This window comes from Dama dama, chromosome 17, assembly GCF_033118175.1.
Source record: "Dama dama isolate Ldn47 chromosome 17, ASM3311817v1, whole genome shotgun sequence".
Lineage (NCBI taxonomy): Eukaryota > Metazoa > Chordata > Mammalia > Artiodactyla > Cervidae > Dama > Dama dama.
Genome location: NC_083697.1, coordinates 63795148 through 63819384, shown reverse-complemented (window position 1 = coordinate 63819384; position 24237 = coordinate 63795148). Strand labels below are relative to the sequence as shown.

Genomic DNA, 24237 nt, shown 5'->3' with positions numbered 1-24237 from the left:
AAGGAAGGACAGACAGTAAACAAATAAGCAGGGTAGTTTTAGATGCTTTGAGAGTCGGCGGTGACTGGGTGGTCTGGAGGGGTCTTCTCCAGGTGATGACGATAAGAAGTCCTTGGTGGGAGATCTAGGGGACTGAGTGTCCAGGCAGCAGGAACAGTGAGCACAAAGGCTCCAAAAGCAGGTGTGTTTGTGGACAGGGTGAGCCAGAGCCCAGCAGCTACGGAAGAGGCAGGAAGTGAGGTCAGAGAGACAGACGGGGTGGGCTGGGGGCTGGGGCAGAGCAGGGGAGCAACAGGATAAGTGTCTGGTGTGTAAAGAAGGAAACTCTCAGCCTTTGCCCTGGAAAGTTATTTAGACCAAGCACAGTACTTAATTCTTGTTATCAGGTCCAGTTGAGGCGGAACCAAAGCTCCAACAGCATTGGAGACAGGATCAGAGAACTGAGGCTGTCTTTCTTCATCAAGGGGTGGGATCCTGGGGAGGGCCCATTCATTGGGAGGGAGGCAGGCTCAAGTGCCAGGCACCCCCCCCCTCAACCCCAAACACAGAGCGAAGATGAGACTGGCCAGGTCAACCTGTCCTCCATTTGTGGATCCACCACTTTTTTCGCTGTGTGGGTTTTGAACCTCAGAGTCTCTTATAAAATGAGAGTCGTGAGGCTCCCATGAAGGGTTATTGTATGGCCTGGTGATGATGTGCACGGAAAACAGAGCCTGGCTGGGTGGCAGGTTGAATAATGTGGGAACCACTAGTGTTATTTGCTTTTAGCAATCAATCACCCTAGTGTCGGTGTCTATTTTTATGTAGGTATTATTGAGTTTACAGAGCATCAGGGATACTTGTATCTACAGTAAGTTTCCAAAATTCAAATGACGGTAGAATGTCTCGGCTTTTTGTGTTATCTATACTAGTGTTCCAACAGAGGAGCCCGCCTGCTTACAGTCCATGGGGTCTCAAAGAGTCAGGCATAACTGAGCAGACAGACAGACATACTAGTGTTCCCTCTGTCTGCACAAAGGAATTGGGATTGTCTATATAAGTATAGCCCTAATACTTTGGCCACCTGATGCAAAGAACTGACTCATTGGAAAAGACCTTGATGCTGGGAAAGATTGAGGGCAGGAGGAGAAGGGACGACAGAGGATGAGATGGTTGGATGGCATCACTGACTCGATGGACATGGGCTTGGGTGGACTCTGGGCATTGGTGATGGACAGGGAAGCCTGGCTTGCTGTAGTTCATGGGGTCGCAAAGAGTCGGACACGACTGAGCGACTGAACTGAACTGAACTAAAGCCTATCCTTGGTAGTTCAGACGGTAAAGAATCTGCCTGCAATGCAGGAGACCCAGGTTTGGTCCCTGAGTTGGGAAGATTCCCCTGGAGAAGGAAATGGCAACCCACTCCAGTATTCTTGCCTGAGAAATCCCATGGACAGAGGAGCCTGGCAGGCTACGGTCCACGGGGTTACAAAGAGTTGGACATGACTGAGCGACTGACACTCTTACTAAAACCTCTGGAAAGTTTAGAAACAGGTTTAAGAATGTACCTTCCCCGCCAGAGGCTCTCGATGAGGCTGGGTGCGTGGAACTGAAAGGAATTCACCCACAGGCTCACCGTGGTTCATTTCTGGGCTTTTGTGTGTGTGTGTTGGCCACGCCTTGCGGCTGTGCGGTATCCCGATTCTCTGACCAGTGATGGAACCCTGAAGTGAAAGTGTGGAGTCCTGACCACTGGACTGCCAGGGAGGTCCCTCGTGGTTTTAGCTCAGAGCCTGGTCTGTACCAGCCGGTGGTAGGTGCCCTCATGGTGCTTTTTGCATGAAAACCACTTGCCTGGTGTAGGGAGCTGTCATCTTCCCCCAGAGAGTCCCTTGTTCTTGAACTTTGACAGGGGCTTTCTGGGTTTCAAAAAACAAAATCAACTGTTTTGCTTTTGTTTACCATCTCTGCTTTCAGGAAGGAAGCCAGCCCATGGCTTTACAATTCACGTATATTTTACATTAGTTTTATCCTTTGATTATGCCCTAAACTTTATATCTTGAACATGGCATGAATTATCTCTCACTTGACAACTAAGCATAAATATGTGTGTTCTCTTTTTGCTCAGATATTCAGAGAAGCAAGGTGGTTGTGTTTTGTTTTGTTTTTTTAATTGTAATACAGCACAGATGCAAGCAGATGCTCATTAATTCTTGCTCCCTTCAAAGATGGACTTTAGAAAATTTCTCATTTCCTGGTTGCTCTCAAATATCCTTTTTTGCCTCATTAGTAAGCTGACTGGTAACTATTGTGTCTTCTCTCTAGTGGCATGAGAAAGTCCTTTGTTTAGAAAAATGTGCCTTGAATTTCAATACTCTTAAATCACTTTAGATCCTCAGCTTCACACTTATTCCAGTTGGAGCGTTAGCCCCTGTGTCTGCCAGTCAGCAGTTAACAGGCTGCATGGTGCTGGGAAGGGAGCTCGTTTTGCAGAGGAAGGTACACTTGTCAGAGGTATTCCTGTTGCCGTTTGGTCTTGGGAAGGAGAGGCTTTCCCTGAGCTGGATTGCCTGAAACTTCGAAGACACCAGATGGTGAATTTGCATAAATTCAGAATTCAGTTCAGAGATCATTCACCTGCAGCATGTGGATTGTACAGGGGTCTATGAATGAGTTTCTGGGGTTATTGAACTTTCTTCCCCACCCCCTGAGATGCTGTGTCAAAGTGGGGGCCTGTGGACATTTCTTTCTGGAATGTTTTCATCAGAGTTCAAAGGTTTCATGATCCAAAACAGGTTAGGAACCTTCCTCTTGGCAGACCTTCCTCCCCTCCTCCCCCTCAACTGGTAACCACACCCGGCGGTGTACACGTCAGGCCCACACTGCGGGCCGTCCCACCGTGAGTCTGACGCTGATTAACACGCACCGTCCCTCCAGCACGAATACCTTAGGAGGTGAGTTACCAGTATTGCTCCCGTTTCACAGAAGAGAAAACTGAAGAACCAAGAAGCTCGGGGCCTTGACTGAGGGCGAGTAGTGAATAAATATCAGGGACAAGAAGTCTGGAGCTGGAGGAAAAGGGAAACTGTTAGCTTCAGGAGTTGGCACGAGAGTTTTCATGACACGAAGTTTTGTGTCTTTACTTCATGGCCGTGTGGCTAGTGCTGGTCTGTGCTGGCGCTCAAATGGCTCAGAAGACTCTCAGTGACGAAAGACGAGCATCAGAAAGTGACACGAACCAGTGAGTTCTGCAGACACGGACCGAGAAGCACCCTGGCAAGCCTTTGCTTTACGTGCTCGGCTTGTGAAGCACGGACAGTGTGCGCTGCATAAGAAGTAGGTGGCCATGCTGGGGAGATCGTCTTCTTCCAAAAGCCAGAGTAGGCATTGTGATTCTGGCATGCTATTTGTTTTGTTTTTTTTCTTTTAGGAATTTTCTATTCATTGGGATGCCCAGTTACACATGCCAAGTAGTTCTGCTATTTCAGGCTTTTTTTAATGAAAACCTTGCCAATCACCTACTCTGTTCATTTTCCCAAGAAACCGTCACCGAGAGCCTTGATTAGGCAGCATTCGCCTGTGTGGCTGGTGTGGAACTGATCCTGGGGTTGAATTCTTCCCACTGGCATCTTGTACTGTGAGAAGGGGGAGTGAGCTTACGCCTGACTCTAAATTTAGCCTTTCCCGCTCTCAGAATGGCACGTCTCACACAGAAGGCCGACTTTGGGCTGATGTTTCTTCCCCAGCACATTGCACGGTGTGGAGCTGGTGAAGCAGCTGCCATCCGGACTCTTCTGCATTTTTTGCATGACATTTCAAAGATCACTGTGAAGGGTCCCCAGTTACAGCTGGTTCTCTCTTCAACCCTTAGGTCAAGCAGTGTCTATTAACCTCAAATAAACAGACCTTGTTAGAAGCTCACAGTGTCATTTTTCTGAGTCCTGCCTTCAAGGGAAAAACATAGTAGGTACATATAGATGTATCTCATTAAGTGAACCACTAGTAATAATTCTGATTTCAAATAGCCAAGGCACCAATAATATACCCAAAAGAAACAGATTGCATCCTCGGGTGTCTAGACTTAAGGTTACTTAAGCATAATCCGTATACTAGGCATAAACTTTTTATCAAGAACCAGAAGCACCTGGTGTAAATCAAAAGTTTGTCAAGGAAATGCTGCCCGTGCATCTTTGTAGTAAGAGTCAAAGCACTTGAATCCTAAAAATCTGAATATCAGGAGAGTTCACATTTTCCTGTCCCTGGTACTTATTCACTGTTTGCCCTCAGGTGAAGGCCTTAGCCTCTTCGCTCTCCATTGTCCTTGTCTGTCTTAGATGAAAAACCCAGGATTCAGATTAAGTGACTTGTCCAGTGTTTGCTCAAACCGGGACTAGAAGCCAGACCTTTGGATCCTTTGCTGATGAGCTAAGTTGCCTGCAGACATTGGCTTTGATAGGGGGCAGTGCAGAGGGGCAGAGGAGATAACCTCTTGCTGTGGTAGGTGGTGCCCAGCAGATCCGAGGAGAGACCACAGATTTACCCCCACGTGACCTCCCTGCCATGGAACATGTTTTGTCTCAGTCGCTGCCCAGCCCCACGCAGCTGGGACATGACACCATCAGATGATCTGGTGACGATAACCGTGGCGATACAGTCGGTTCCACTTGTGACATAGCAGGTGTTCTTTGCACACAGCATCTCACTGAACTGGGTTCTCGGGATTACCCTGAGCCAGGGGTCCTTGTCCCTTTTTCACTGACTAGGAAGCAGGTCCCGAGGGTCACAGAGAGGAAGCCCAGGAAAAAGAGAGGGTAAGTCCCCAGCAGGATTTGAACACAGCTCTGACCACTGACTTAGCTAAAGGGCTTCTCTTGGGAATTTTCAGCTGCCTTCTCTCGCTGCAGAAGTTCACAGGCCACAAGGTGGCGGGGGGCGGGGGGGCTTGCTCCTCTGTTTACCTAAAACCCCAGTTGCAAAACCATTTGCCCCGCTTTGAACACTTGTGCATAGTAAACTGTGGTTCATTCGGGAGACAGACCGTGAGGCGGTTCTGCAGGACTGTGAAGAAGCGTGGGGTCCGTGTCTTAGCTGCATTCTCAGAAGACCAGAACTGAGTCCTGCAGGCCCACAGTCAGATGCTGACCTCCCCAGTCCTGCTGTGTGACCTTGGGCACGCCCCTCGACCTCTCTCAGCTTGTTCCCCTTTCTATCAGGGAGAACGTGGTGGTTACCTCGGCAGGTCGCTGCCAGGGCAGCACAGGGCCAGCCCTCAGCAGATGGTCGTCTGGTGGTTGCTCCTGACTGGAGCGTGACTGGTCATCCCACGTACCGCAGTATGGCTACCTGAGACTTAGAGTGTGCGTCCCACAATGCTTTTCTCAAGTGCTGAGGCAGATGCTTACAGATTTGTGTTACAAAAGTTATATGTTCTTATTGCATAATATTCAAATGACTATATTAAATATATTCCTCTGTAATCCCGTCTCCAGATCAGAGGTGATGGCTTGGATGTTAAGCTGTTCCGGATATTTGGCCATGTATATATTGAAATTCACACTCAAACTCTTTTTGTGGCTTTTCCTGTAAGACTGTGTATCTGTGACTTGGCTTTTTTGCTTCCACCCTGTTGAATAAGATGCCACAGTCTCTGTTCAGAATCAAGTGGACAGCCCCGCCTTTCTGCCCAGGGACCGTACCCTGCTGTCTCTCACCTTCTGATTTCAGCTCCCATCTCCTCAGGGTCCTGCTGGCCGCTCCGTGACCCTGGCCACAGGGCCCCTGCGGAGGCAGGCGTCTGGCTGTCCTCCTCTCTGTTATCCAGCCTCTTCAGCTTGGTCAAGTGTGAACCTGCCTGTGGCCGGCGTGGGGCTCTGCCCTCGGGCCCCTTCACGCTGGCTGTGCCCAGACCAGACAGGTGGTGAGCACTCTGGGTCGGGAGGTTACGTGGCTTCATCAGGGTCCCCGTGGAGGCTCAGAGCCCCTCCAGGGGTGGAACTCAAAGCGCTCAGCCCCAAACCCCAGGTTGCCGCCGGCCGCTCTCCACGTTCCGTTCCCTCTCTCCCCTGGCACAAACCTGTCTTCTCACCCTTGAGCTTGTTTCCTGGCCGGGCCGCGTCCCGCCTCTGCCCTTGGCCTGCTGCTCTGCCTTCGGCTCTCCTGCTTGGTCGCCCTCTCTGGGTGCAGTCCTGGGAAAACCCCTGGATTGTGACGCTGTAGCTCCACTAATCACGTGTCGGAAGTGCTAGTGGAGCGGGTCAGGCTGTTGCCACGCCATCGTTCCCGTGTGCTTTTTATCGGGAGCAGGTGGAGCTGGAAGAAGATGAGCACTCTGCTGCTGTTCCCTGCAAACGGTCTCCCGTGTTTCACTGTGATATTTCGGGCTTGATTACCTCCCTCAGTTGATACGAGCCTCTGTCAGCTCAGCTGGCATCTTTTGGCTCCATCGTGAAGTGGCTCAAAATACACGCTTCTGTGTGAGGGAGTTCAGCTAAAATAAGCACCGAAAGGCTATTAATTACAGCCAAGCTGGGAAATAAGGTGGAATGCCAGCGCTTGGAGCCAATGTTAACGGGACTGTGTTATTTACCGGATACGTGTGAACGCTAACGTGTTGTTTCTGCTCTGTTCCCTCATGCCTGCCCGGATTCAGAGAGAGGTAACCGGCCGATTTTCACTTCTCCCCCTCTTCGTGCTGTCTCCAGTGTCTAGCGAAGCTCATTTGCTTTCCTCATGCCCCTGTCGCCTTCATCACAGCCATCGCTGTCTTTGCAAGGGGGAACTTTTGTGTTAACTTTTTCTCATCATCATTGTTATGTGTCCTGCGTTCAAAACAGTGTGGAAGTGCCTCTGGGTCCACGAGCCTCTGCTGCTTGACCCTGTCTGGGGAAGGTGATGGGCAGAGCCGTGACTGGGTCCCTCTCACTGCTGGCTGAGCAGAATCTAGCCAGCATGCAGGGGAGAAGACATGATAGAAATATCCGGCTAGGCACCGGGTTGTGTAGGGAGGCTTTTCGTGCTTTGTGGAGATCTAATACTAGGACTGGCTTGCTAGGACTTCTCTATAGAGCTTTGTTGGTAAGGTTTGACTCTAGGACAACAGCCAGAAAGACTGACTCAATTTCAGTCTGGATTATTAGCTAAAATATATGGAATTCTTCTCCTCTCTTCTCACATCTAGCAGAACATAACGATGGAAAGGCTGCACCTCCCATGAAAGGTATCTGTACCTCAGATGAGTGTATTCTCGGTACTCTGAATGTCAGCCTGACCACTGGCCGACTGGGGGCTTTTAAGCCCCATGATTCCTCAGCTCTGCTGCTGCTGCAGCTGCTAAGTCGCTTCAGTCGCGTCCGACTCTGTGCGACCCCATGGACTGCAGCCCACCAGGCTCCCCCGTCCCTGGGATTCTCCAGGCAAGAACACTGGAGAGGGTCGCCGTTGCCTTCTCCAATGCGTGAAAGGGAAGCTGCTCGGTTGTGTCCAACTCTTAACTCTGTAACTTCATAAAAGCTCCATTTTTGCTGCAAGGAGAACCTTTGGGGATTTTTCCTGTTGAAAGAATGATGGTCAGTGCTGCTCGGCAAGGTGAAGAGACCCCAGCTGGAGCCCGTCCCAGGTGCCCCCTCGGGAGGAGGCGGGGAGAGGCTGGGCTCCACCCGTGGCCGCTTCCTCCTTGAGGATGAGCTGCGGTCATCGCTCAACAGCCCGAGGGGAGAGCAACTGCACAGGCTGGCTGGTGACATTTCCACCATCCGTCTCCCGGAGGGCATGCTTAGGAGACTGGGGGAGCTGGATTGACTTTCTCACTCCTTCTGAGACGGCCCTGGCCCCTGGAGGTGGTGGGAGTTTCTGGAGGATGAGGGCCGTGGGTTTGGACACCAGCTCCCTGGTCTAAAGTCCCCACCAAGTCTTGTGGGGAGCCAATGGTGAGAATGTGTTCACGTGTTTGGTAGGTCCTACCCTCCGAGTTTATTCAGGGCTCCTCTCTGGGAACCAGTTGCTCTGAATATTAACAGCAAAGGCCGTTCTAGAGAGGGCTACAAACTCTGGTTTGCCCACACCAGCTGTAGTATTTATTTGCAGGCGATCGCTTTTCAGATTTGCTGTGTGCGCAGCCTGTGTGGCTCATGAAAGGATTCCCTGTGGAGAATGTGTGTTTACGCAGGTGATGAGCTGCTAGAATGACCCTTCCAGAGTTTACAAACTTAAGCTTGCAAAGAAAGTTGAGTTTACCAAATCGGAGCCTGAGCTTTGTGAAATTAGTAATGCCTGCATATGGCGTGTGTGCCACTGGGTGAAATAAGAAAAAGCAAAGTGGCTCGTACATGTGTGTAGCCAGTATGTATGTGTAACCTTCTGGATTAATTAGCCATTTAGGAGGAAGGCATTTCTCATCCCCTTTCCCTCTCTTCCTTTCCCCAAGCCCCCAAAACAATAGTTTCAAAGTGCAATAAGAAAATAAGAGCCGTCAGGCACAGAAGAGCAGGCAGCCTTGAAAGCAGGACTCCTCCTTTTAGGCCCTTTGCAGGTGAGATGAAGAGAGAAAGCCCCTTGTCCTAAAGGGCTGGAGATGGGATGTTTGGACCAAATCTCCTTGCTGCTCTCTTGTCCTTGTTTGCAGGTGGGACCTGTCCTCTGCAGGGATAACAACTCTGTTCGCTTATCGCCTCTACAGAAAGATAAGCTGGGAACAGAGGGTCTTAGGAACATTTCATCAAGTGTTATTATATTCGTACCCCTGCAAAGATTTATTTAAAATGTCCTTTGTGGATAAGGAGACTGTAGGAGACTGTATTTCAAAGTGGACTTTTTTTTTCTTTTTACTTCTTTTTCCTCATTTATAATAACAACAAGTATTAATCTGTGTCTTCCATGTGCCAAAGTGTGTCAGACATAACGTGTATTTGACCTGAGCAACCAAATTGTGGAGACTTCGTCAGGAGGGCTAACAGGAAAGATTTAGCGAGAGACCGGCAGGGAATCTAACAGAACGGAAAGGAGAGAGCTGCTGCCAGACACGTCCGGGCTGTCTCGTGGGGGACGAGGGCCGTCCGGAAAGCAGAGCCCAGGCCCATAGGCACATGTTGTGGGGAGGCAAGTTTTCATTCATCATTAAGAGAAAATCTGTGTTGGTTTGTGGGAGTGTCCCAGAAGTGGAGCGCCTCCTGATCTGTTAAGTAAGTGAGGTTTTATACCACTGATACATTCTGAGTACCCCCTGTCTGCGTTGCTGTAGGAGGGAAGAAACCTTAGCCTGAGTAACCAACCACTAAGAAGTCTGTAAAAGCCTCTTAGGTTCCTTTAGACGAGGGGTAAGGCATAAGCCAGTTTTCATTTATGTAAGAGTTGCGAGGGGAGGGATTTAGGGAAAGGGTGAGCAGTTCTGTCTTGGCAGCTTTTTAATAGAACCCATTTGAATAAAGAATCATTGATTCATTCATTCTACACAGATGGATTAAGCCCCTGCAGGGCGGTTAAAATGCTGCTCAGCTGAGGACAATAAAAGCGCTCTTTTGTCCTTTCCCTTTGCCATGAAGAAGTTTGAGGCTGTTGTGTAAGATGTCTTAGCACTGACATTTTTCCCTGACGGAACTCACCGCTGGTCCGCTGGGGGAGTCATTACTGGGGGGCAAAAGAAGAGGAACAAAAAGAGCTGGAAACACACGAGTTTCCAACTAACGGTGAAAGCAGCTGATTCCTGGTGTTCCCTTCTGTTACACTCTAAGGAGGAGACACAGCTGTGACCCTTCCACTTCCTGGTTGATGGAGGAAATGCAATGATCCCCTGACTACGGGAAATAGGCGAGGCGAAACTCCAGAGGGGACCAGCACCTCTCTCGCAGACATTTCCTCACTCCAGGAGAGAGCTGCAGCAAAGGACAGAAGCGGCGCTTGCTGCTCAGCGTCACACCCAGTGTCTCAGATGGACGGGCATCTCAGGATGTGTTAGAAAAGACGGCCTGTGCTGACTGGGCCTCGGGGGTCATCTGAGCCAGATGTGCGGTTTTGTGGGTGACCACGCCAAGGCCCTGGCGGAGGCATGAGCCCCCTGTGGGGCAGGGAGCAGAGGGACATGGAAGCCCATCCGAGCCTATCTCAGCTCTGAGACGCAACACTCTCGGGGCTGTGACCCCCTGGTAGCTGCAGCCGGAGTGCTGCGGGGGGGCTCTGAGAGGCAAAGTCGGGGACGAGAGACACTGCAGGCCGCAGGGAGGAAGCTCCTGCAGTGTGCTACAGCCGGCTGACCGCACGCTCACAGGGTCAGGGCCCAACAACCCCCAGCTCCCGGAGCGCTTCCCTCCCAAACCCCCATCCGTGGTGCTGGGCTGATTGATCAGGAATCCTGTAGCTGTGCAGCTTGGCAATTAAAGCAATATCTTGTCCCCTCAGGATACAGCAGAAGCTCTAGAAAATGTTAAGGTGCTATTACATACAGGTATAAGGACTTTTAGGATCATAGCACTGATCAGAAAAAACGTCTGAAGGGCTGAGTCAGGCCATGTCTGAGTCAGCGTGAAACTGGGTGTACATCATTGACTGTCCTCTCTGCTTTAATGTGTGTTTGAGAAGCTCCAGGGTGAGAAGTTTAAGAAAGGAGAAGGAAAGGCAATGCACTCCCAGCTGCTTCACGCTGAAGCTGGGACCCAAACACCATTCTCCAGGGGATGGCCCGAGAGGCCGAGGTCACCACAGACGTCCGTGGTGCTGAGACTGAGTGGCCTGGTGCTCAGCCTCTGTGGTCCTGGGGGCTTCTTCTGAAACCCCTTCCTTTGTGTCCTTGGAGCCAGCCTGTCCTGGGCTTTCCTCCTTCCCAGCACTCCTTTTTTCATCCTTTCATTGGGCCCTTGGCCTCAGACAGGCCTTCAAATGCCTTTCCTCCCAGGGCCCAGGCCTTGTTTTGTGTTTTCTTACTCCCTTCCCTTTCACCTCCTTCTCCGTCTTCAGCCGCCCACACCCACCACTCCACCCGCCCAGCTCCAGACCTGGCCTCAGCTCAGGGACTGAGCGTCCACCTGATCGGTGGGCCCCCAAACCCCTCACGCATCCTGTCCAACCTGGAGCTCACCAGCCTCCTTCACCAGATCCTTCCCTCTCCCATCCCCAGTACGAGGGCGCTCAGCTGTCCCAGCAGGGACTCCAGGGCTGTTCCGGACTCTGCCTCTCAGCTCCCACACCCGGCAGTCCTGCAGGATCCTTCCAATCCCCTTACCCACCTGTCTCCTCCACCTTCCTGTGACCCACTCTGTTCTACCAGAAGGAACGTTTTAAAACACACGTCAGGTGGGGTCACGTGCCGTATGACAGATTTGATGGCTCAGGGTAAGAGCCAGATTCCTGCCAGGACATGGTCCAACGTCCCTGCAGCCGTGGACCCTCACCACAGTGCCGGGGTCCTGCCTCGGACTGGGAGGTCTTCCAGACCCTCCGTGGGCTTGCTCACCCGTGTGCCTTTGCTCACGCTCCTCTGAGTGTTCCTTGAACCATCGCTGCCCGCTCACCCTGGGGAGCTCCTTGTGCTTAGAGATGCAGCCGGGATCTCACTGAGCATCTCTCACTGAGCAGCCGGCTGCCGAGGCCAGCGCCTTGTCTGTCTGTGTTTGCATCTCTGCTGTGTCATAGTGGCTCAGAGGTGTTTGTGGAAGTGAATTGAGTGTTACTTTTAAATGTAAGTTCTTATACTGTATCACAGTCTGGTTAGAATGTAAAGCCTACTGGCAAGTGTATTAGTTCTATATTGCTGCCATAATAAATTACCACAAACTTCGTGGCTTAAAGTCACACAGGTTTATTCTCTTAATAGTTCTGGAGATCAGAAATCTGGTCTTAGAGGTGAAAAATCATGGTGTCAGCAGGGCTGTCTTCCCTCTAGAGAAGCCTCCCCACTTTCCCAGTCTTCAGAGGCTGCCTGCCTGCCTTGGCTTGTAGCCCTTGTGCCTGTTCTTTTATTGATAATTCCCTCTGTGAGGCAAGTGCCTCCTCTTTCCCTTGGAAGCGTGTCAGGCCCACCCAGGTAATCCAGGGTCACAGCCCCAACTCAGCATCCTTCCCTCCGTCCCACGTGCAGAGTCCTCTTTGTAAGGTCACCTATTCACAGACTCTGGGAGTTGGGACAGGAATGTCTTGGGAGGGTCGTTATGTTGTCTATAGCTGCAGCCGTTTTCAGAAATCAGGTGCTGAAAAGGCAAGATTTTACAACAACCAGTTAATAGGTATTTGGATTTCATTCTGAACAATGATGAGATTAGCTCAGCCATATATTTCACTCACAAGAAGGAAGTTGTCCGACTTGTCTGTGCTCCAGGCCTGAAAGTGAGTTCTTACAAATCCTCATTCTTGGGGCTTTTTGCTCTTTTAGGGTGACTTTTAGGGAGACATGCAAATCTCCTGACCCCTCCACAGGGAAGAGACGAGGGAACTTGTTTTCTCTTGGGAGGTTAAATTACCAACAGATTTCCGCCTCCCTGATCTATTAGCCTGGTACCTAGGGGGGAACAGGAAAAGACAAAGCTGTTTAAAAAAAAAAAGTCTCAGAATGCCCCCAAACAGAGCCTGCGCTGCTGAGCCGCCCCTTTGGGAAAATGTGGATCAGATGGTCGCCTTAGGCCTTGCTCACTTTCTCCTGAGCCAGAAGAAGATGAAGATTAATGATAATAATTTTAAAAAATTACTCCTAAGGGGTTGCATCTGGAAGAGCAGAGGGCCCAGAGCTGAAGCGTGATGGGAGGGATCCATCGCTCATCGATCGGGGCCGGCTTGGCCCTCCCTGATGGTGGCCTTACTACACTCGTGGGCCAGCCAGCATTCACAGAGCAGGGTGGGTCTTGGGTGCTTACATCATAGATTATCAGAGCCGGAAAGGAACCCTGGAGAATTCCATCTCTTTCGACTTCATGCCCTAGACCGTAGAGCTCGGTGGAATCAGGAATGGGGCTAGAAGTTGGGGTGCCTGGGTCCTGACCCGTTGCCCTCTGGCTGTCCCTTACTCTCTCAGAGAGGACCGATGCTGGTGAGGTCTCTAGTAAAGGTGGGGTGTAATGAGCTATAATCCTTTGTGGTCCAGAACGCAGACCCCGTCAGCATTCGGACACAGGCAAGGCGCTGGGGGCCAGAGGGCCAGAGGGCCAGGGGCTTTTGAATGGGGCCATGCAGAGCAGATGGTGTAGTGAGCTGCAGACCGCTCAGGATGGTGAGTGCACGCCTGGCCAGGCAAGGGCAGGTACTGTGCGTAGACATGGAGACCCAGCTTTCTGGGGCAGAGGGGAGAGCTGCTCAGTTGGCCTAAGGATGCTGGAAGAGTTGGTGGGACACACTTTGGAACTCCAGAAACCCAGACAAAACTTTTTGGACTTTCCATGGGTGACCACAAGAACTTCAAAGGCTTAGCATCAGAGAAGTGCTGACTGACCATGGAATTTTGAAGGGGAAGAGCAGTGTGTGGCAAGACACTGCGTGTTATCACTTTAGGAACTGTCCAGAAAAGAGAAGTAGCCAGAAGGAGGGAGGCCTGAAATGACTTCCCTCGAGCATGGTCTTCTCATCGTTTCTCAAGTCATGTGCTGTCTCGATGGGGGTTGGGACTAGGAAGGGCCCCGGGAGCACAGTGTGGAGCGAGGCTGTCGGTTCAGTCACTCAGTCGTGTCCGACGCTTTGCAACCCCATGGACTGCAGCACGCCAGGCCTCCCTGTCCATCAACCAACTCCCGGAGCTCACTCAAACTCGTGTCCATCAGGGTGGTGGTGCCATCCAGCCATCTCATCCTCTGTCGTCCCCTTCTCCTCCTGCCCCCAATCCCTCCCAGCATCAGGGTCTTTTCCAATGAGTCAGTGCTTCGCATCAGGTGGCCAAAGTATTGGGAGTTTCAGCAAGGCTGTGCTCACCCCCAGAGTCTGGGTCCAGCTTCTCACCTAAAGCCAGCCTCAGCCCACTGTCAGAGCACCCATTGATACCTCTGACCTCAGGCCAACTTTCTCAGTGGATAATAGGGTGCCTGCCGCTTGCCCTGTGCTTGAGAGAGGGGGGCGCTCAGTACCAATTGCAGCCGGGCCCAGAGACTGGGTGAATTGAGGGTGAATAAGGTGAATAAGGCACACAGTCATCTTCACAGAGCTGCGAGGGGGTGTGGGGAAGACAGAACTCACTCGTGAGAAGCAGACACTCATGGTACTCAGTGGTGAGTGTTGTGTGTGCAAGGAGCACGCCGGCCTTGGACAGGGAGCTCACCCAGCTTCATCCAGGTCTTCAGCGGTGGCCAGAGCCTGGGGACCGCGTGAGCAAAGGCAAGTAGGCGAGACCTGCCTAGACATCCTGAGCGCTGGCAGGGCTGGCAAGGGAGGGGTGGATTCAAGACACTGTCCGGAGGAGAGTAGGCTGAATGCGGGGGTTGGGTCCAGAGTGCGGGGGCTAGGGATGACGGGGTGGGGATCAGGACGGCCCCTGGTTGTAGCATGGAGGATACCCGCTGCGATGGAAGGTGCGGACACGGGAAGGTGGTCCCAAGCAGGTCTGTGGGCCGCTGTGCACACGTGGAGATGCAGGTGCCCACGGGTGGCCAGGAGCCGCCGCACGGTCGCCCGGGGCACAGCGAGGCGATAGGACAGCCTTTTCCGGCCAGGCCTTCACAGTGGCCAGTTGCCTTCAGCAGATAGATTCCCGTTCCTTCCCAAAGAAGCCAAATCGTTCTTGGGGAAAATCTGTCCTAGTCTGCAAGAACATCACCAGCTCTTGCATTGAGAAGTGATTAATAAATTCATCTGTGATTATGCCAACAAACGGGGATCCAGGGTTGGCAACACTCTCCAGGAAATGACTGTGATCCATTACCAGATGGGGAAGTATGAGCGTCTATTTCTCATAAACCCTCTGATCTTTTAAACTGCTGTCCTCAGTAATAGCAGTGAGAAATTCGGTTGTGTGGCGTGGTTTTTTTGAAGGACAGGCACTGTCCTCTCCATCAGTAAGGCAGATCCTGAAATCCAGTGCCAGCCGCAGGCTCACCGCGGGGTCTGAGCTGACAGTGTATGGTGTGATGCTGCCACTGGCACCCCAAGCCCTGGAGTGAGAGGCGTGATTAGCAGAATCAAGGGTCTTTGACGGGACTTCGGGCTGTGGTGTCCTTCCGTGTCCCCGTGACTGCCTGTCAGCCTGCTCTGCAGCCGTGGGTCGGATCCAGTCTCTGGGCACATGTCTACACGTCAGAGCCTGTTCTGCTTCTGCTACATCATTCTACGTGTCACAGTATCGCGCATACAAATTCATGCTCCGCTCAAGCCTGTGTTTTGTTTTGTGATCATAATATTTATAACCATGACATTTGTTGTTACTAAATAGAAGGTTCCCATAAAGTTCAATTTTCATTATGTGCTGTTCATTAAGATTCCAGAAGCTCAACAGACAGAGCCTGGGGAACACTGTAGTTATTTTAGTCAGAAATGAATTCCTCACATCCGTACAACTGTTCCTCCATTTGAGGTGGCTGCTGACACTTGTTTATTTTTTTTAACCACTGCATTCTCTGTTGCCTCTGACACGCCGACTCCTGGCTCAGTTAACACTCATAACTAGAGTGTGTGTTGTAAAGGCTCCTCGTTCTGATGTACGCCTAAACTTTGTTTGCACAGAGATTTTGCTTATGTAGCGAGAGACAAAGATACCAGGATTTTGAAATGTCATGTGTTTCGATGTGACACGCCCGCGAAAGCCATCGCCACCAGTCTCCACGAAATCTGTTCCAAGGTAAGCGGGTCAGGGCGCAGGAGGCCAGCCTCCTCACTGCCGAGCAGGGGAAGGGGTGTGGGGACGGGGGTCGGCGCGTTCCGGTCGAGCTCTGGGAGCGGCACACCGACCGCCAGGCCCTCCAGTGCGGTTCATCGTCTCTCCGAGGTCGGCTGTTGCTCTAAACAGCGCTTCACCTACAGAGGGAGCAGGGCCGTGGTCCCCCCACAGTCCGGTGGGTCTGGTAAGTCGAAAAGTGGCCTCGTGGCAGCAGCCGGGGGTTATCACTTGCTCTGTGTTCCATGGACGGCTGTGGGCCCGGAGGTCTACAGGAGACCAGGGTTGTTGAGGGTGGTTACGTTAGTGATGGAAGAAGAAGGCATTCTGAACAATCAGGAGAACGCCAGTTCCTCTGGGGCACCATCACTCACTATCCCCCCAGAGAAAAGGGCACAGTTCTCAAAGTGGGCGGCCCGGAGATGGGGGTCGGGGGCCCGGCAGTGGACTAAAGCTGGTTTAACTTGGAAAGGAAGCAGACACCCCACTGCCTGGAACAGCTGAGGACACAGGGTCCAGAACCACGAGCCAAAGCTCCGTTTTCTCTTCATCAGATTATGGCCGAACGGAAGAATGCCAAGGCCCTGGCCTGCAGCTCCTTACAGGAAAGGGCCCACGGGAGCCTCGACGTCCCCCTCCAAGGTAGGTCCGCGCGCACTGCCCTGGTGCTGCGCACCGCGTCGGGGTCGCCGGGCGCAGGGTCTCAGACATGTGTCCCTCAGAACCACGCGGGACCCACCAGACCCAGGCCGAGCCTGCGCTCGGGGCCTCGGGTGTGGCTTAGGGCTGACTCTGTGTCACCAGGGTTAGGTACTAAGAACCAGGATGAGCTTTGCTGTTGGGCAAAATTGAAGAAAATTACCTTCTGTGGCTTTGTAACTCATGTACAGCCTGGGGCAAGGACCAGCTAGTTTAAAAATATGTGGGTTGATATTTTGGGGGGCTCTGTTTAGTCATTCTTCCTGTCTCTGATTGCACCCCTTTGTCATTAAATTTCCTCCGGGCCTCAGCCTCCCCTAATAAACCGAACACCCGAAGTTGCTCCTTAGCACACTTCCAAGAGACCGTCACAGCTCAACCCATAGATTCCAGTTCCTCCTTTGAGTCGCTTGCCTACCTAGAAGTGAAAGGTGAACAGGGTTTTATTTTCTATCGTATACAGCCGGTTAACAGCGTTGTGATAGTTTCAGGTGCATAGCGAAGCGACCCAGCCATACACACACACGTGTCCATGAAAGGTGAAGGGGGTTTGATTGATGGCCCCGGTGTCTGGCAGAAGAAGCGGCTGTTCCTATAGAATGATTGTCACATTCACCTCTAGAAACAGGATGTTATGTGTATGTTGGAACCATTGAGAAAGATGTGTTGTTTTCTTCCCTGTAGTAGATTTTCCAACACCAAAGACTGAGCTGGTCCAGAAGTTCCACGTGCAGTATTTGGGCATGCTACCAGTGGACAAACCGGTCGGTATGTGAAACCTTTACGGTCTTCCCGCCGGGCAAGTGTTTGGCGTTCACCCCCCATGAGGGCGGCATCTGCTGTTTCACTCCTCTGCCTTGTCTTGAGCCAGACCCTCGCCCTGTCACCAGCCCACAACAGTCCTGGTCCGAAGAGCAGCACAGGGTTTCCCTCGTGGCTCCGCGGTAAAGAGTCCGCCCGCCAGTGCGGGAGACACAGGTTTGGTCCCTGGTCCAGGAAGATCCCACGTGCTGCAGAGCAAAATAAAATGATAACCAAAGAACAGGACAGGACAGACTAAACTCCTCCTGCTCATGCTCCCAGATTACAGGGACTTGAACGAAGAGGACCTGATTTCTCATTCACCCAGCAGTTCAGAGGTACAGAAGCCAGGGCTGTGGAAAGGCCCTGCTGTTCTGAATCAGAGCATCTGTCTCGGGCCAGGGCACCTGCTTCAGTCCTTGTCAAGTGCCAGGCAGGGACGGGAGGCCTCACGCTGTCCCGTCAAGGTGTGTCCCAGAAGTGCACCCAGCATCAGCAGTCAGCTGTATTTCATAGGTGGAATTTAGTTGCTTAGCCATACCATGCTGGAAGGAGACAGAGATGTCGCCTTTTTCTGGATAAAAAAGGCTATGGAGACGTCAGAACCCTCACGTACTGCTGGGGTGGATGCAGAATGGCGTGGCTGCCCTAGAAATCAGTCTGGCAACTCCTCAGAAGTTAAATGTCGCGTTATCATTTGACCCAGCGGTTCTACTCCTAGGCATATACCCCAGTGAAATGAAAACATCTGTATGCACGAAACACCTCATACAGGAGCGTTCACGGCAGCATCACTCATAATAGTCAAAAAGCAGAAACAGCCCAAATGTCCATCAGCTAAAGAATGAATAAAAAACATCTTCATACAGTGGTGATTATTTGGCAATAAAAAGGAATGAAGTGTTAGACTTGCTGCAACATAGCTGAACCTTGAAGACATCATGCTAAATGAAAGCAGCCAGTTATAAAAGGCTGCACCCTTTACAATTCCACTTATATGAAATGTGTCCAGAGTAGGCAGATCTCTAAAGATAGGACTAGAAGGCTGGAGGTGATGGAGGGTGACTCCTGAAAGGTGTGGGGTTTCTTTCAGGGGGTGATGAAAATATTCTAAAACCATGGTGATGGTCGCACAATTCTGAATATAATAAACACCACTGAATTTTGCACTTTACATGAGTAAATTGTATGGTATGTGAATTACATCTCAAATGAAGTTATTACCACCCACCAAAAATGGCTGTGGGAACACTCAGCCAGAAGGCCCCACTGAACAACACATACTCTTCGTGTCCAGGGGCCATCTAAACTTGGCCTTACTTAAGTAACAAGGCACAATAAAAGATGATCAGGGTAATCTGGCAGAGGCTGGCTTCTGTTGGACACACCCCCGCCCCCCAACCCTTTGCAAGGTTCCTCGCTTAGAAAAAAGGTAGCAGCATTTGAGCACTGTTTCTGCACTTGGAGCTGGGGAACCTTAGGAGTGACAGTCTGGTTAGACAGGACATCACACACTACATCTCTGGAAATTCTCCGATGACCATTTTTTCTGTTGAAAACGCTGGCATTTCTTTTGAGCCGTGAAATGCTCAAATGAAACGTGTGGGGCTACAAAAAAAAAAAAAAAGTCTGGGCATAGCTGCTACTGGGTGATATGGGTCCATATTTGAGAGTCAGGAATAGCTTTAGGGCCTTTTTCAATGATCCCTTCCATCCACAGGAATGGATACCCTGAACAGTGCCATAGAAAGTCTTATGACCTCCTCTAGCAAGGAGGCATGGCCGTCAGTGAACATGAGCGTGGCCGATGCGACTGTGACCGTCATCAGTGAGAAGGTGAGAGGCATGGCAGGTACAGTCGGCCTGTCTGGGACAGAGTGCGGGTTTCGCTCACGATAAGCTTCCCTGAAACTCAGGCACGTGCCAAGGCTTGGCCTCTGGGGAGCTGTGCTTGCTTGTGATTCAAATAATTTAATGAAAAAAAATAAAAAATCGCCCTTTGTGTCTGGATCCATGCACACACCTCAGAGGACTGTGTTCTAGCGCTCCTCATTCCTCCTTTGTCCAGGAGATGGGAATCATTTGCTAGAGGTGACTGTATGATGTTAGCAGTAACTTGCTAATGGGGCTTGGTTTTCTGACCACTCTGCAGGCTCCAGCATTGACGGGGCTGTGTTCCCTGGGGGCTGGGGTGCAGTAGACGCGTCTGTTGTGGAAAGGTCCTGTGGGAACAGGGGCCACTGGTCATCTGGAGAGAGGCCAGCATTAGCCTCAGACACAAATTATCTCCACTTTGTGGTTGAGGAAACTGAGGCACGGAGGGGTTAGCAGCTGCCCCCAGGCACACAGCCAGACGTAGCCGGTCAGCTGTCCATTCTGCCTCTGTGCGGCCCCTGCCGTGGAGAGATCACACGTCCCGTCTGCTCTGGCTTCTGTCCACTAGCAGCCCACCTTCACACCAGTGCAGTTTCTGCAGATGCTCACTGAGCCTGCAGGCCTGCTCTGCTGGACTTTCTCCAAGTCTGCAACACGGGGTGCCTTTTCCTACCCCAGCGCCTTTGCGGACACGGCTCCCCTTGGCCTGCCCAGATCTCAACAGGAATGTCTTTCTTCCGAAAAAGCTTCCCACCTCTCAGACCAGTTTAGTTTGCCTGATAAGCAATCCCACAGTACCTGAGTGAATAGTTCATAAGTCCAGATGTTCATGAGCCAAAAATCAACCTTCTGGACATATTTACTAATTTTCACAAATTACAAATGGCTGTTGCAGAGGATATAGGGTTCATTAGAATGAGTTCCGAACATTTCTTAACTCACCATCATATGGATATCAGTTTGTGGGAAAAAGAAAACAGCATTTGGTAACTTTCTGTTTTACACAGTTTTAGACAGAAGTATGATTCAGTGGTTCCCTGGGGGCTCAGATGGTAAAGAATCTACCTTCAATGCAGGAGACCAGGGTTCAGGCCCTAGATCCGGAAGATCCCTGGAGAAAGGAATGGCCACCCACTCCAGTGTTCTTGCCTGGAGAATTCTGGGACAGAGGAGCCTGGCGGACTACAATCAGTGGGGTTGCAGAGTCAGACACAGCTGAGCAACTAACACTCAGGATTCAATGTGCTGTTGAGTTGGGAAGACCTGGGTGGAAAAAGATCCCGTGAATCCTCTCCTCTTGGTGCTCTGGGGTTTCCAGTGGGTTCACCGGGGCAAGTGGATTCTATGTATGGGCAATACATAAAAAGTGGCCATGACACCGTTCCTACCCACAGTGAAGTCACAGGCTTGGAGTGGAGTGGACAGAGGCCAGAACACTCACCCCTGGTTGCGTGTGGTTCAGAGTAGACTCGATGTCAGAATGAGGCACCCACAGCAGTGAGGCCTCTCCAGACACATTTAGAAACTTCCCTTTCTAGAAAAATACAAGTCCATTCTAAATTCAGTCTGGCTGTATGTTTTTAAATACCATTTCCTCCGTGCAGCCACTGTAAGCCAGTTCTATGACTTACGGTCCGAACGTGTCTGTGACCGTGGCCGGGCTGCTGAACAGGGTCTCTTGCAGAACGAAGAGGACGTCCTGGTGGAGTGCCGGGTGCGATTCCTGTCCTTCATGGGCGTCGGGAAGGACGTGCACACATTTGCCTTCATCATGGACACGGGGAACCAGCATTTTGAGTGCCACGTCTTCTGGTGTGAGCCCAACGCCGCTAACGTGTCGGAGGCGGTGCAGGCTGCCTGCATGGTGAGTGAGCCCGCTGGGGGGGTTCCACCCTCGGGCCCTTGCTTTGTCTGATATGCCGCAAGTTAGAGCAGAATTTCTGACTTAAAAGAAGCCAAGTCAAAGCTCTAAAGTAAGGCCTTGCTGTCTGACACCCCCGTTCCTATGGACAGAATCGATCATGATGGGCAGTTTGCTGCCTTAAGAGGCCAGGACACCGGGAAGCAGCAGGACTGGCTGGATCCAAGTTCTTCTTAGAGACTCCAGGAGCCCTGAAAACGATGACCTTCAAAACCAAGGATCTGAGGATTCTCAATTCTTGATCCCTAGTTCATTTCAGTGTGTGATCAGGAGATGCTGGTCATGTGTGAATTGGGGCCATTTTTGGAACCAAACCAGTAATTTTTTAATTCAGTGTATCGGATGGTCTTTATTTTAGATAGTTGGTCTAAGTGCATTGTTCTTGTTTACTTTATGAACTCTATTCTTAACACAGCCCTATTAGGTAGTTCTTTTTTATTTATAACAAAATAGAGGCTCAGAGGAAAGCACGCTGCTGGGGCGCTTGCTTATTTGTTTGGGATGGGGGCAGGCCCCGGGACAGAGTTGTTAAGTGACAGAGCCTGTGTCTGCCCCCAAGTCTGGATGGAGGAGTGACCCAGAGCAAGAGGGGGCCCTGAAAAGAGCTCGCTCCTGAAGTTTCAAGTGAAGGAGTAGCTGGAAGCATGCCATCAGGGCACTTGGTCACTTGCTTGGGAAAGGGCCGGCCCCAGGGCGGCATTGGTGAGCGACAGAGCCTGTGCTCACCCCCAGGCCTCTAGGCAGTAAGGCCAGTGCTTCTGTGCCCATGTGTGATTTCAAGCAGAAACACCGTGGTATCCATTCCACAAATGCCGTTTGAGCTCTGTTATTCCAGCCACCGGGAAAGTTCTGGTGAGGAGGAGGGAGCCGTCTGAGTGGAGGCCTCCAACCCTGGGCCGCTCGGCGTATCTCCAGCAGCAGGCGGGGTGGGTGGGACCGGGTGGAGGGAGGTGAGGGCCGGTCACGAAGGGCCTGTGGTCTCACGCCACGGTGTTACCTTCAGCAGAGTGTTCAGCAGGAGAGTGAACAGACCACGCTCCCAAAGAGAGAGAAGAAAAAGTGGGGAGGGCTCAGAGGGCGCAGCTGAGGTGGGGAGCTGGCCGGGAGGCCAGGGGAGGCCGTGGGAAAAGACAGAAGCCAGTGATGGAGACTCACGGGCTGGCGATGAGGAGTGCTGAATCTGAAGCACCTGCACTTCCCTCCGCTCAGCCCGCGCAGGTGGGCCGGACTCCGGGAAGTGCAAGGGCTAGGATGCGACCTTGAACTATGGAGTCTGGGACCGTGGGGAGGTGCAAAACCGACGTTCTCTTGTGGCGCAGAAAGCGCTCTAAGTGTAAGACTGCGCTGGGTGGAGGTGACCTGGCGGAAGAAAGTGGCCCTGAAGAAGGGTCGCTCGTCAGGTCGGAGGTGAAGGGGTAGCTGGAAGTACGCCGTTGGGGCGCTCACTCATCTGTTTGGGATGGGAGCGAGCCACACGGTTTTGAGGCTGAGGGAAATGAGCCAGCAAAGCCGGATTGAAACGGGTGTCCTGTTTGTTGTTAGGTCAGGGTCTCGGTGGCAGTAGAAGATCCTGCAGCTGGGCTCAGCCTGCCCAGGGGGTTGGAGTGACTTTGAGACCCGCCAGAGGATGCCAGGAGTCCAGAGCAGCCGGAGACAGCCGGGGGCGGTGCAGGGCGTTCGCTGTTTCTTTGCAGACGGCACGTTGCTAGGCTAAGGGGCAAGGAAGAGGTGGGTGGACGGCAGGGGCAGAGGCGGGCGCCTCTGAAAGGAGGGGGCAGGGGGCACGGAGGTCTGTGCTGGGCACTGGTTATGTGGCTTCGTCCCCACCACCGTCCTTTGTCAGAGAAGTTTCCCCTCATGTACTGTGGGGCCAGGACTCCATCTCAAATCCACCTGCATATAAAGAACCAGGGTCCAGTGGAGGAGGGGACACAGGGAGCTGAGGTGGGCTGAAGGGACTGTGTGGAGAAAATAGAAATTGGAAGAATCCAGTCAAGCAAAAATGGACGGTAACTCTGTGTGTGTCTGTGTGTGTGTGTGTGTGTGTGTGTGTGTGTGTGTGTGTGTGTGTGTCTGTGTGTGTGTGTGTCTGTGTGTGTGTGTGTCTGTGTGTGTGTGTGTGTGTGTGTGTGTGTGTAATTATAAACAAATCGTAACAGATGATTTTAGTCATAAAATGAATGGCTTTTAGTCTTAATTATACATTTTAAATGCTGATGACAATTAAATAATTAGCTTTATCACTGGTTATAGTTTGTTCTGACTCCAAGACTCACTGTCTCTTCTCTAGAAATAATTTCTACTCATTTACTATTAATTGTAGGAGGGCCACCGGCTGGAGTGACTCAGCCAGTCTGGTGTAGGACATTAGGGATAAACCTTCCTTATACTCTGGGTCCAGCATTTCTGACTTGGTGTCTTTCCTCTTGATTTTGACCTGCATGGTTCCCCATCTGAAATACCTATGTGTGAATGCATGCAATCTGAAGTGTCTCTTGCATTAACATATCCTGAATTTACCTAATTGTTAGGCATATTTTGCAGCTGAGTGGTAGAGGCCCAGTTGAAAATGTTTTGACGGAGTTCAGGGTGAGAGGGAGAGGGGTCCTCTTAGTGAAACCCATCAGGCACAATTCTGACCCACCCTGGATGTAGCATAACTGACGCTGGGAACTCCCCATCCAGTGTCCCGTGGGCCATACCTGCCGTTTATAAAACTGCGCTCTGGAGGTGTGTGCTTCTGGTTGCGATGCAAACCTAGAGACATACTTTACACACAGGAGACGTGATACACTGCTTTTCACGTGACTGGGTTGAAAGGGGCTAATTTTGTAGCCTGTGGGCTGTGGCAGAGCATTGTGACAAGAGTCTCGCTGTAGGAAAGTTCATGCTTCTCAGAGACATCAGCCTGTTTCACAATTGTTCTGAGGAACCTATTAATATTTGAGTAGATTTTTCAGAATCACCTTAAAGTGCTTGGATTTTAAAGTGGTGCTGGGATTAAAGAGGAAAACTGATTCATTTTAACCTTCTAATCTAATTTTGAAGAACTAGTTATCTTTTCATTGATTCAAAAACAGGTGGATTGTGTCTTTATATTTCCGAAGGATAGACCTGTCCTTGGTACCAGTGCTAATGTATTTTTAAAAATTAATCTATTAAGATTAATGTATCCTGAAATCTTAATACAAAA

At 51.3% G+C, this 24237-nt stretch overlaps 1 protein-coding gene across 21 annotated transcripts in view; it reads left to right on the top strand.

Moving 5' to 3' along the window:
* The window catches only part of APBB2 (amyloid beta precursor protein binding family B member 2), a 357050-nt gene that overhangs the window by 328365 nt on the left and 4448 nt on the right, over positions 1 to 24237 (top strand). For 18 of the 21 annotated variants that reach the window (XM_061164644.1, XM_061164641.1, XM_061164635.1 and 15 more), the window contains 5 exons: positions 15598 to 15712; positions 16303 to 16390; positions 17132 to 17215; positions 18969 to 19084; positions 20808 to 20987. In XM_061164644.1, the coding sequence (XP_061020627.1) occupies positions 15598 to 15712; positions 16303 to 16390; positions 17132 to 17215; positions 18969 to 19084; positions 20808 to 20987 (583 nt within the window). Of the gene's footprint in view, positions 1 to 6291; positions 6635 to 15597; positions 15713 to 16302; positions 16391 to 17131; positions 17216 to 18968; positions 19085 to 20807; positions 20988 to 24237 lie in introns of those variants that run through there. The other 3 variants (XM_061164650.1, XM_061164647.1, XM_061164651.1) reach the window with 2 other exon arrangements.